Below are 13684 nucleotides of genomic sequence, written 5' to 3' on the forward strand. Positions count from 1 at the left end.
CCTGACCTAATTGTGTCAGTTTTTTCCAGGTAGAGATAAACACACAGTGCTTAAAAGAGAAGGGCTAAGAGCCCCTGGCAGCTTACTGATTTGTTTACTTTCTTTTAACAGCATTATAACACTGAAGTTGTGCTAGTTTTCAGTCTACAAAGCCTTCACCTAAAATACAAACCTAGAGATATTTCCAGAATGCTCAAGAAAAAGCACATTTTCATACCATGATCTCTTTTTGTATGGTAATAGTAGTTAAAGTCATACAAGTACCTACTAGGAAAAAAATATATGAACACACGCTTCAGAATTGTGTGTGGACTGAATTGACATTTTGTTTGGACAGTGAGGAAGGTAAAATCAGGGCTTTTTAAAGTCTAATCACTGAACCTTTCATTACCTTTATGACAGTTTGTTTGGTTTTTTTTCTCCTTCTTAAAAAGCAGTAATTACTGCAAATACTTCATTGTCCTGGCTTACCTTTCTCACATCTGAGCTCTTTGGTTCTGTAGTCCAAGTTATAATTCTAGATACAGCAAGTCTTGTCTCACTGGAGTTCACAAAGTCTGTTGGATCCATCTGTCTTGCCAAGGACTCAATATACTTCAGGATAGCAACTTTGACCTGAGAAATGAGAAGGGATTTGTGAAGCTCAGGAGTTGGTAAAGATGCATTTTTTCCATAGAACAGATCCCACTACGGATTGACAAAATTTGCATTGCATGGGGGGGAGGAAGTAGCCCTGGACATGTCTCCAGGTTGCCAATATAATTTCTACATCATGCACATAATACAATAATTACCTTCCCATGAAGGTAGTTATGCTTCATGGTATGCCTGACATAGCTAAGACAAGCATGTTGATGCTTTGGTCAATCGTTTTTGATACTGACCTTCAGGTTTGGTGTCTGGGTCTGGTCTACAATAAACCTCATCAAAATGTTAAATTGCTGATCAAATGGAAAAGAATCCCTGTCCAAAGGAAACAAAAGCAAAAATGTAATACAACATAAACTAAATTAACTCAATACCTCAAAGCTTATATAACAGACTTCAAGACGCTTTTCTTCCTGGTAACTTTGCCATCACTAAGAGAAACTCTAAACTTAAGGATTAGCTAGTTATTGACACTATACTGGACAAAACTGCTAAATCAGTATCTTTACACACTGTTACTCCACTGTCTGTACACTTCTGGCATGCCTGTCCATTTCATTTCAGACTCTGCTTTGTTCCCTTATCTCTAGAAGCAGCTCAGTTTATCTTGCCTTTAGGGCTCATATCTGGTTTTGATCTCTCTACTCTTTTTTTCCCACTATTTTCTCTTAGATTATTACTATTTTTTTTCCTTTTTTAAATTATCCTATTTCCAGCATGAGTTGAACTTTATTGTGATACTGTCCTGTGCTGGATATCCTTTGAAAAAGACATGGAGTACAGAATTGGTGTGAGTATTGCAGTAGCATTCAAGGTGCTACTCTGATGTGTTATTTGTGTTTGAATAACATGAAAGAGGTGCTGAACTTTGGGGTAAATCACCTTTTAAATTCTGAATATTGCAATTTTTTGGGTACAACCAAAAAACCTGATATCTGAGCATACATCCCACAAACCCCTAAAATTAATCAGTTACATATTTTTTAATTTATGCTTTAAAGTTATTTATTTAGAAGGGAGGCAGGCCTTTTCAATTCAATACTTGAAATACTGTGACATAACTTTGTTTTATTGTAATATTCATCAAGATTGAGCCCTCAAAATACACAGCACTGCTGGATTTTTAACATCACACCTTCTTGTAATCCCAAAAAACCTCCACAACATTTTCCATCTGAGTACTCTACCTGGTTACATCCAGAGCTTTTTGAACTTTTGCCTGCACAGACCCCAACAAATCTGCTCCCATTTTCTTTAGCAACTGGGTCAGGAGAACAAAAAGCCAGTCCTGCAAATCATCCTTATGAATGATGATGAAATCAACCAGAGTTTCCAGAAACATGCTGAAGACCTATAAAAAAAAAAAAAAAAACAAGTGTCAGAAAAAGAAATACAGTTCTTAAAATAAAAATATTCAAAGGGGAAGGGGTTTACAGTCTGAGTTTCAGGATGATTTTGTTATAAAAGTTTCATGAATGAATGATTTTAGTGACTACATTGCTCTGGAAAAAGAATCAGGCAAGACATGTCTAAAATGTGTTGTATTAAATACCACATGTAACAAATGAAGGAAAGGGGTAGGAAACACTTACTCTCTGTTGTGAATTCCACGGCAAAGCAGGCCATGCAACAAAACAAACCACTCGTTAGCACACAGAGTGATCAAGGATGCAGATTCTCAACAGATAAAAGACATTCATTGAAAGTTTACATTTTCTTAAAACACAGTATCTTCTCAGCAGAGTTACTAAAAACATTATATGCTTTGGATCAGATTCAGTCTCCTCAGTCAAGAAAGTAATGTATGTTTATATACTGTTATATGAACAAAGCTACGTGTGTTTAACACCACAACTAATGAATTTGTATCAGTAACTCTATAAAAGCAGTGAAGATGACAGATCACTGCTGCCACAAACTAAATACTTGAGCCCAATGTGCAATAAACTCCCACCTTACTCAGAAATTTGAAATATTTTGTGAACAAATCATTACACCTCCACCCCTTCTACAACACATACCTTGGGGAAGCAAAACATTAAGAACCTACAGGTAGGTACTACAAGCTTGCTGAGACCTATGGGACAGCTGGTCCATAGTGTAATTAAGGCCAAAAATGCACATTTTGAGCAAGACCTTTGACAGGCTACTCTGCCTGCCCATGGAATTTCCACCCTAAAAGCATTTATTAAAACTGGCTTACCAAGAGGTCCTGAAGTACAAAGATTTATACATTAACTTATTCTTTCTCAAACTACATTTAACCCAACTGGTGGAACTTCTACACAGCCATTACTGATTTTCTTCAACTAGCAAAACTCAGAAAAGGGCATGAAATTCCCTATTCCTTTCTCCCTGCCTCTCCTTAGCTGTCCATAGAAATCCACTAGTTCTGAACATGCCTATGGGCTCTACCTCCCCATTCTGTGGCCCACTTCTTCTTAAGAGATGTCTGTAAATTCATGCCACAGCCTTTAACTTCGAAGGTCAGTGTTTTAAAGAAGGCAAAGTAGCTATATAAGGACCTTGATTATGAGATTCAGAATAGTATCTTGGTGAGACATTTGCTCCCAGGTATACACAACACACAAACCCCAGTGGTTGTGATGCTCATGACCCCTTATGGACCAGGCTTCCCTGTGTATCACAAAAATACACCCTAGAAAAGTGCAAATCAAACTGAACATCTGGCTGCAGGAGGTGACCCCTGAAAGGCATTAGGCTGCTCCTCAGGAAGCATGGAGTAAACCAGCACCCAGCAGCTGAGACACATCCCCTCCTTGCAAAACAAATGAAAACCAGAGAGATTTTTAAATGCCAGTTTTCCCCAGCAGATGGCAGGGGTAGAAATACAAACCACTCATCTTGGAACAGTGTCAAATGTGCACAGAGTAATGCAGGAGAGTGAGCCAAGGCTTTGTGATCTTACCTTGCTGTGAGGGTCAGCAAACATGCGAGTAAATATTTCACACAGCCTTTTTAACTCCACTCGGCTGCAACACAGAAATGAAACACCACTTTAATGCCAAAGTTTTAGTCACAGAAAGAAAAAAAAGCTGCTAATAAATATTAACAGCTGAAAGATCTAACCTTTTTTATTTAAATGTTATTTCAGTCACAATTCTGAAAACTTTGTGTATCTAGGCAAAGCCTTTACTGGAACTCCAGTTTAACTACTGGGATCACCAGTTTTACATTAAGAATCTAATAAACATTTATTAAAAAAAAAAAGATCTTAAACCAGACAATTGTATTTTCTGGTACTTTTATTTTCTTCTGTATTCTGATTCAGGAAGACAACTTGAAATGTGCACATTTGAGAGGCACCTATACTTTCTGTCTGGGTCAAGGTCACTGAATCATTGAATCATGCATTTTTTTCACATTAAGAATAGGCTTTTCAAGTCTCCTTTGTTTCAAGGTTTCAAGTAAACTCAAAACTTTCTGGTTATATACTAATCAAATCTCTTGGTTTAAATTCCCAGCTGCTTCAGTAGTATCAGTCTAGAATCAGAGATTATTAACAGATCAGACCAGACTGATCTGACAAAGTCTGACAGCAGGCAGGCACATTGAGGAGCCAAACATATAGAAATGGAAGAGACATTAACAAATGGTAACCTATTAAATCAGAAGATAATTACATCAAGGAACAATCTAAGTTCCTAATAGTAAGAGATTATTAGGTGCTTGGTAGTGCTCTTTTTAAGGCAGGGGAAAAAAGAATGATGCATGAGATACTGATTTGGAGTCAAATGCAGAATTCTTGGGTGCCAAGCTCTTATCTGCAATGTATTGATATCTCTTAGCTTTGCTACAAGGCAAACTGGCAAAAAATACTGAAGCTCTTCTTGTTTATGGTGCAAACAAAAACAGTGCAAGGCAGTTAAGTTACTACTATCTGCTTACTACAGATGCAAATAGATGTTTTTCACAATCACAATGAAACCAGAGCAACTAGTGAAATGAACACTGACTGCTCAGGGAAAAGTTATTGATGATTTTGACTATAGGGAATGCATTTCCACACCAACATTAATTCTACAATCCACCAATTTTTCTCTTTCTAAAAATCATCATCAAACAGGCCAGAATAAGACAGTAGTCTACAGATATTTTATGGCAGATTGCTTCTACCTAACACAGGGCTTTTTTTTCCCCCCAATAAATCTATGCATGAAAGCTGATTAAATTTTAAAAGGACACAAAACCGACGGGTTTAAGAGTCTGGTAGGGAGGGAAAAGTCTTTGTAACAACATCACAGTAAGCTGTCAGCTTAATTCAGGGTGAGGCTGCACAGGTTCAGAATGACTACACCACTCCTGACATCATGCAGACTGCAGCTCACTGAATGAACCCCTATTTATTACTCCAATGAATTTTCTTTCTGGACAAAGGTTACATAAAGTCAGCAAGTATACATGTGCCTGTTTCTAAAAGCTCACAGACCCAAGGTAACAATGCAAGTACTAAACTGCAACAGGCAATAGGAGAACATTTCCTTAGGGACTCTTTTGCATTGTTTTATTTAGAAGACCTAATGGGGAGCTTTTAAAAAAGTAGGCCACATGAAGCAAAGAGGATGGGTAAGTGCCATTCCACTTTGCATGCAACATCTCTGGATATGCAAATCCCAGCTAACACAGGATCATCCATCTCTCAGTTCAGAATACTAAAGAAAATCCAGCCACATCACTGCCTCTTATTAACATGTTACACCACAACAGAAGGTATCAGGTTTAATTAGAAGACAGACTTGCCCCTTGGACTAATGACCTTGATGATGTTCTCAAGATGCCGTGGGAACAAGCAGAATGATAAAATCTAATCATTAGAACAGGCACCAGATCAACTCTGAACCGAGGAGGAAGCAGATCAAAAGAAAACCAAAATGAAATACAGAGAACTGAACACTATCAAATTAAAAAAACAACTGCACAGAGTGTAGTTTCTGGGACAGAATTAAGAATTATTCAGGATCAAAGCTAAGACAACTTGATAGCTTGAGGGACTGGTGACAGCACAGTTCAAACATTACAACCAGCAGGGCTGAAATAAAGAGTTTAATTCCACCAGTATTTCTGCTAAGACCTACTGACCTGGATAAACAGCCCATCACCAAAACCTCTCAGCACTTTCTCCCTTGCAACTATCCCTAGCAGCACTGTAAACCTTGCTAATAATTTTCACACACTTTTGTGAAAAAATCAAAATCTCACTCAACTTTTTCATACAAGTAATGAGGTACCACAGTTTTTCAGACAGTTTGTTAAAGAGAAAGGAAAAAGACAACATACGTGGAAGTATCTTTCAAGAGACTCAGAAATAGACCACATCAAAAAGCATCTCTGATCTAGAAACTCTAGCTACTCATTTTAAAAACCTGTAGCACTTCCCATTTAAGACCTGTATCACATAATGTGAAGTGCTAGAATATTTCTATGATGGTGAGAAACCAACTTTTTCAGGCTTGCTCTCAGGACATTTTCATTCAGACTCTTAACATGAACCACCAAATTATCCTCAGCTAGTGTGAAGCCCTTTTAAAATGGAAACAATTGCACACACCCAAGCAGGGAGCTTAACAACCATTATAAACTTGGCTATAATTTAAGTACATAAGATTCATAATAAAAAAAATTAAAATGTCATTGCTATTTGTGAATGTTACCTTCACAGGAACCAAGAGATAAACAGCTTGTTTCAAGCACTTCCTCCACAAACTAAGGGTAAAATGTCTATGGCCTAAGAGCCAGTTGTCCAGTTAATGTGACCTGTGGCTATATGGAGTTTTCACATGACTACTGGATAATTCTGAGACCTATGGGATAATTCTAAAACCTCTTTTAAGGTGTGATGTGCCAAAGGTGTTTGAAGGGGTTTTGTGGTTCACAGCAAATTAATAAGGTCTCCCTCTCCTACCATATGCAGTTTCAGAATTGGTGTACATATTTCACTGCCCTAAGAAACTTCCCTCTACATTACACACTACACCATTTATAGGACACAAGTTCCTCATATAAAATTTTTCAAGAGTTGCAAACAGGACCCATAATTATCCCTAACATAGCCTTCATAAAGAGTCAAAGTACAGCCAACTCTAGCACTGTCTGATCTCAGCTTTGAAACACACACCCCAAGCCTTTTTGGAGTAAGTGCAATGTTTGCATCACCAACTAAATTGCCATGGGAAAAAATATTGAAGGTTCAAACAGACTAATGTCAAAATGGCACCACCCCTTGAGTATGTTTACAACAGCATCACTGTGGGAAATGTCACTGTGCTGCAACCAACACCTACCACTGGAGGTCTTCATGAGACAGATGAAGGCTAAGAGAAGACAGCATGCTTACCTGAGCCCTTTCTACATTAGTGCCCTAATTATACTGCTGACACAGCAGAAACCTTTCCAAAAGTTAACTGCAACCCCACTTTGTGGAGACAAAGCCTTCACAGCCATGGGAAGACACCAGTCTCCACAAGCCAAGTACACCATACTGCCTCTGGCTGAGGCCATCCCTATTGAATTACTGACACCAGAGAACGACAAAGTCACCTCAGAGTCCGTTGGCTCTTCAGTAAATTCTGGAGCCCTATGAGCCCCTCCTTCCTTTCAGACCAGTTGGAGCTGGCGCAGTGGTTGAGCACCTCGGCCACGTCCTCGGTCTGCCGCAGGTAGTGAGGGATGCCGCCGTTGCGGGAGCCGTACGAGCGCTCCGAGCACGCGCTGGACGCGTCGCTGTTGGCGTCGTCATCCGAGTACATCCCGTAGGGCTCGTATCTTCTTCTCACTGGCTTCTTCTGCAAAAGGGGAGACTCACACTTACCAGGTTATATATGGTTATACTCAGGTCAAAACAAAAGCATTCTATTTGCAATCACTGAAAGGAAGATTAGTGCTACTGTTATAGTGACCGAAGTGTTTTAAAGGTGTCACCATGCACTGCCTGCTTACCTCTCACAGCAGAGCAAGACAGACCCCACTGATCTCAAAGGGAAGAGGGCCTGTCTTCCCCAGCATGAAAACAATAGATTTATGCCCAGCAGAATTAAGCTGCTGGTAATGGAATTAAATACAATAAATGTTCTATTGGCAATAATGGTCAGTTCCATTGTTACAGGTAACATGATGATACAACCTCTACTATAAATAAAATAAAGGTAAGGAAGAAATAGCTGAAAGAATCTGTACTGGCATGCCCAGTCACTTTGATATCAATACTGAAGTGACTCTAGAAATGCACTGTATATAGTAAATGGCAATTCCTCTGTTAGCTTGGGCTAGGATTCTTTCCAGATGCTGCCAAGGGAGTTGAGTACTCAAATCCCACTCATTTCCATAGCATGGCATTAGAGGACCTAATTCCCTTAGGTACATCTTTGACAGCCTTGATCCTTACAGAAAGAATAGCAGCATAATTATGGCAGCAAAAAAAACCTCTTAAATAAACCTTAAAAGAACAGGGTTGCCAAAAATAATGCATCAAAAAGATCATCTATATTCTAAAGTGTTTTCTACAGAATTCCTTCCAGTGTCCAGTCCTGCAGGTCCTGGACTTGTGAAGCCAGCAGAGTTTAGCTTCCACTAGGACTGGAGGATTGAAGCATAGAAATTAACTCACGTGCAGTATCATGGGCGTTAGCAACAGGGTGGGGAGAGTTGGAAAGTAGAAATAAAAAGTCAAGAAAGCACTAGTACCTTGCTCCTGGAGTCTCCTAACAGCTGTAGGCAGGAAAATATTGAAGGGTGGGAAAAAGCATAGAGAATTATGTCAGAAGCTTATGTAGGGTTTGTTTTTGCAACAAAAACGTATAGCAAATGTGTCTTAGCAAATTAAAAAAAAAATACAGTTTTTGCAAAATAAAAGTGGCTATAATAATGCCTGACTTTATCTCCTAACTATTGCACTGCTCATACTGGCTACAGTTTCCCTTAGGGAGCCTGGGAGTGAGAATATCTGGTACAAACTTTTTTAGGAACAGATCTATATTCAGCACCTCTTTGCTTACTTTCCAGAAACCTGCAATGAAAGATATCAGAGATTTTGGTAGTGATTTATCTTTCCCCACATATTACTAGCAGAGTTTCATTTTACAGTCTTGCAAAGAAATTCTGATGTGAGGAAGGCACTATCTACAGTACAGCACATTTAATCAACTTCACTTGCCAAGATCTCTTTCAACCCACAGTTCTTACACCACACTGTTTTGAAGATTAGCTTCTTTTAAGACCCCCTGGTTGGCACCACTGGCTTTAAGGCCTTACTTAACAGCAAAGTTTCCATCACCCTTTGAGCTCTTCTGACAGAGCTGAGCACTGATTCCCAGTATAGACACTGTGGGTTTAGGCCAAGTCCAGCTCAAACAGAAGCAGTGGATCAAACTGGAATTGTACAGTGGGAGTAGAGGTCACAGAATGACCCACCATGTTTTGTTTTGTTTGAGGATTTGGCTGAAGCCATCTTTGAAGAAGTTCTTTTCATTTCTTACTACATGGAAAAGACAACTCTCTGAAAACACAGTTACTGGGTAAAAGCTGGCACCACAACACTCTCAAAAGGAGCTTGCACAGGCTTTGTAAATTGCCTGCTGTCAGAAGAGAAAACTGGGCTGGTGGGAAAGAAGGAATCAACAAGACTGTGTTGCATTTCCTGAAGCTGTACAAATTCAGATTAATGAACTAAGTCAGCAGCACCAGCTAGTTTCCAGCTAGACTGAAGTATTGCCCTTTTAAGTGTGCAACCCTTCAAAATTTTAACATTTCAATTTAATGTTACTTAACTACAAGGCTGAAATATTTAAAAGAGCACTCCGTAAATCTAGCTGAAGATTAAGTCACACCCAAAGAAATCTCAAGGCTCAGCAGTCAATTGAAACAAACACTGACACTCTCCTTCCTTAAGAAACCTGTATTCAGCAGCTGCTCACATGCAGGGATAAAGCATGATTTCATTTACACAGGAAAACCATTGTCTGTAATTATGTCCTGAACTGCTCTGGTTGCAAATTTGAGGTGCTGAGAGCAGAAACTGGCTCACAAGCTGTTACATTTGGTAACGAAAATGCTCACTAGTGATTCAGCTCACTAAATGCAGAAGTGCCATCCATTATACACTGCTCTACCTTTCTTTGCTCACATGGTAAATTTTGTATAAAGGGACAATTTTCTAAAGTACTCCAATAGGTGCCATGAGCTGGGTGATAATCAGACATAAAAAGGAAAATGTTAGCCATTCTTGGGGGAAGTGAACTAGGAAATGGAGAAAGACCATTAACCACAAACACTGGCAAAATAGTTCATCTTCTTTTAACTGCATCTGAGACAGGTTCTGAGAGATTTGTCTCAAGATACGTCAGGAAATCCTTCCCTCATCCAGGTCTAGAGCTGGAGAAGACCCATGGGTACCCAGCTACTACTGTACAACAATTTCTCCTGCCTCTACACATCCTCCCTCCTCCAAATATTTGAGGTACGTACAAAGTCTCAGCATGTGCCTTCTGAAAAGCAGAAGACACTTTCTGGGTTCTATCCAAGAGATACCACAGTACAATAGGACTATACATTTTTTTAAATGACATAAAATTTCCTAGGAAAAGCAGTGAGTGTTTGTAAGTATTAGCAGCACACTAGACAAATATAATTCAACTTACAACATAACAACTGCATGAGATGGTACAGATTCCATGCAAGCCAAGTTATGAGCTCTCTGAGTATCTACCCAGGTGCAAATAGCACAGGGCAGAAACTTGTTCTTGCTGAAACCTAATCAGGAATTGACACTAACAGAGAACATTGTTTTTTTGACAAAATCTTCATGCAGATAATAGGACTGATGGAAATCTCAGACCCCACGAGTGCTGAGCACAGTCACAGTGCTGGGCACATCCTCTGACAGCCAAGTGAAAGGCAAACAGCTGATTCAACCCATCCTGCAGCTGCAGCACCAAACCACAGCACTCTGACAACAGCTGCAGAGAACTGACACAGAATAAGGAAAAACATACTGCTGCCAGTACACCCAAAGTCAAAACAGCAAAAGGTAACTACAGCATCAGACACTGGCATGATCACAATAAAGCTATTTAGAAAGAGGAGAACATACGTACAGGTAACTTTAAGGCACTTTCCGGTGTTGGAAGCATTTTGTATTTTTCCTCTTACCAGTGCATCGGCCACAGCAGCCTCCAGGTCTGTGCTGGTGCTCAGGACTCTCATGGCATTCACAGAAGCAGGCATCCTGCCTGGCTGGCCGAGTCCAAACCGGTCTGCACAAAAGACAACAGTGAAAGGGATTGTTACATGAATTCACATTCATTTGGAATCCTAATCAGGTGCCCGAGTCTTCTCCCCACGGACTCTGGGAACTCACAGTGCTTTTCCATTAAACACCCTTTTACCCAGAGCTCCAGAGAGTCTGCCATTAGGGTAAGAAATAAACTATTGTTTGTTGGGCGTTGGAGGCAATTTTGGATCCTCAGGGCAACTTCTCATTTATTTATTTTAAGCTGGAAAGCAGGGTATCTATTCTTCTGTTTCTTTTTACTCAGTTGTCTCAAGTTTTATTTTAATGTCAGAGGCAGACATGCCCATCCCAATCTGGTACTCTCAGAAATCAAGAGAGCTTCTCATTAACTTCAGAGACAGAACCATGCCCAGTGTCAGAACATGTAAACACTTGAGCACTCATCTATCCTGCAGCCTTTTCCCTCAGGCAAGGATGTGAGACTAACAGCACCAGATTAGTCTATTTTGTCTCAAGGCTTGATTAACCAGTAGAATATACCTCTACACCTTCACAGTATAAAAATTAAATTAATAACTCACTTGTGAAGTGACTCCAATTTCTGGATCTCTTGAGAAGTTTAAATTCCAGAGCTCTATATCAAAACTGGTTTTGAGCAGACGATATAATCTTTTTTCCCTTTGAATTTGATGGCAAACCTTTCAATGGCATCTAAAGCAATGGCATTGAGTCTAAAATATCATTTACACTCCTAACATTAATTAGTTTATAATTTTCCCAGTCTGCCAAAAAGTTACTGAAATTAGTTTCTTCAGCAAAGCCAAATTCCGAAAGGTCCACTAGCAGAGCTGTGACAGAACCAGTAACTTTATCACAGGCCAGGTTCTGGCAGTTCTTCTAGAGGGGGACAGATCAGGTACCAGATACTGGAATCCTGGCTGTGGTCCATAAGGAGAAAGACTGGTTATGACATTCCAAGCTTTTCTTTCTGTGTGGGCTTGTGTTGCTCATGGAGGACTTAGAATATCCCTCCTGGAACATATGTTACACCTCTGTCCCAGTGCCCACACATGCCAACAGGAGTTTTGCCAGCAAATTCAGCAGTGCACAGATCAAGCTGCATGAACTCATTTAAGAGACCTTCAGCTGACCCACATCAAGCAGCAGGAGAGAGGGGTCAAGTCACACAGCTCTTTTAATAGTTCATCTATATTTAATTTAACAATGGAAAAATACTGCTCATCAAATTGCTGAACCATATAATGGATTTGGTCAAAACTGAGGCCAAACATGGTGTTCAGCAGCCTAACGTGTTTTTGGGGAAAATACTGCATGTCACAAAATTTCATTGCTCTCTTCTTTATGAACCTACTGCACTGAAATATCTTTTAGGGATTAGCTCATACTGATATGCATAATTTAAATCAGAGATTGAAGTTGGTCAGTTCTACTGTCCTAATTACAAAGCTTTATTCAAGATTAAGCTATTGCTGGGAAATAGGGAAGATTTTTAAAATCCAAAGTACTTTGAAAAGAAAAAACCCTGCAGACTAATATTTATTTCAAATAGAAGTGACATCTATCAAAATTCACTGTTTCTTAGAGTTATGTACCCAGACAAGACATTTCTGATTTACAACAAAAGCACATTTTCAACAAAACACATTACAAGTGAAATAAAATTTAAAAAAAAACTTCTTAGAACTACTGCCAAAAAAGTAACCAAATCATGACATTTCACAAAGAAATAAAAGTTGTATGTGTTATTACTATCCCCTTTTTTAATGCACTTGGGTTAAAGAATCACTTCAAATATGAAGAAATATGGAATAGTGGTTTCTTTTCTAAAATGGAAAAAAATCTGTGCACTCTTAACAGAAGCACAGAGATGATAATGCAGTAGGTTTGACAAACTAAAGTCACCACCACAGAGATATAGACACCATTATGTTGTACAGAGGACAAGGAGTTTCCTAAGTGTAAATGAGATCTAGTACAGTACAAGGGCTGTAAATGTTGAGCTAAGTTCTGGACTTGGTTTTATATGTAAATCCAACCCAGTTACATTACTCAAGTGTTACTGAGATAAGAATTTGGCTTTAACTTTTGAAACTACATAGCATGAAAAACACCACTGTCAGTTGCTTTCAAATAAATTTCCTATTACATTAGAAAAGGGGAGATAGTTGTTTTGGGTTTTTTTTTTAAATGAAGAACAAAATGACAAAGTAATTCAATTTTAGACCAGTTTAAATACTCAGCATAAAGAAACAAAATTGAGCTTTTTTAACACATTAAGTACAGCGTGGCATGCTGGCTTCTATCTCCATGGCTATCCTGAATTTTCTGAACTACTTTGTTCAGTGATTTTTAAATTTGCAACACTCAAGTTACTCTGGGCTTCTCCCCAAGACACCATTTCCATATTTGAGTGCCAACATAAGACCATAGGAGAGACCTCAACATATCTCTGAAGTGGGGCTGGGAGCACATCTGACTCCAGGAATAACAGTTCAGTCAGGCCCAATATTACTGGGCAAGAAATCTGCAGATGATGCTCTGGCCAGAATTCCTTGTCTCCCTGGTTAGATTCATTCATTATACTTATTACAAACTTGGTGAATATTTGCAACCACCATTATTAATCCTATTCTGCCATTTTTCAGAATGTTTTGGCCTTCTGGAGTATGTAAGTAATACAAAATTTGATTGTGCTTTGTACCAAACCATGGGAGCCAAACATGAAGTGACTATCAGAGGAAGCCAAAAGCAAACAAAGCTTAAATCTGT

General features: G+C 39.1%; 1 protein-coding gene across 15 annotated transcripts in view; it reads right to left on the minus strand.

Moving 5' to 3' along the window:
• The window catches only part of CLASP1 (cytoplasmic linker associated protein 1), a 166603-nt gene that overhangs the window by 43431 nt on the left and 109488 nt on the right, over positions 1 to 13684 (minus strand). For 10 of the 15 annotated variants that reach the window (XM_079310496.1, XM_079310489.1, XM_079310490.1 and 7 more), the window contains 7 exons: positions 10813 to 10916; positions 8350 to 8373; positions 7207 to 7451; positions 3578 to 3641; positions 1836 to 1999; positions 885 to 963; positions 472 to 615 (listed from right to left, as the gene is read on the minus strand). In XM_079310496.1, the coding sequence (XP_079166622.1) occupies positions 472 to 615; positions 885 to 963; positions 1836 to 1999; positions 3578 to 3641; positions 7207 to 7451; positions 8350 to 8373; positions 10813 to 10916 (824 nt within the window). The remainder of the gene's footprint in view (positions 1 to 471; positions 616 to 884; positions 964 to 1835; positions 2000 to 3577; positions 3642 to 7206; positions 7452 to 8349; positions 8374 to 10812; positions 10917 to 13684) is intronic. The other 5 variants (XM_079310491.1, XM_079310488.1, XM_079310501.1 and 2 more) reach the window with 1 other exon arrangement.

The sequence above is a fragment of the Erithacus rubecula genome (genome assembly GCF_903797595.1).
Source record: "Erithacus rubecula genome assembly, chromosome: 8".
NCBI lineage: Eukaryota > Metazoa > Chordata > Aves > Passeriformes > Muscicapidae > Erithacus > Erithacus rubecula.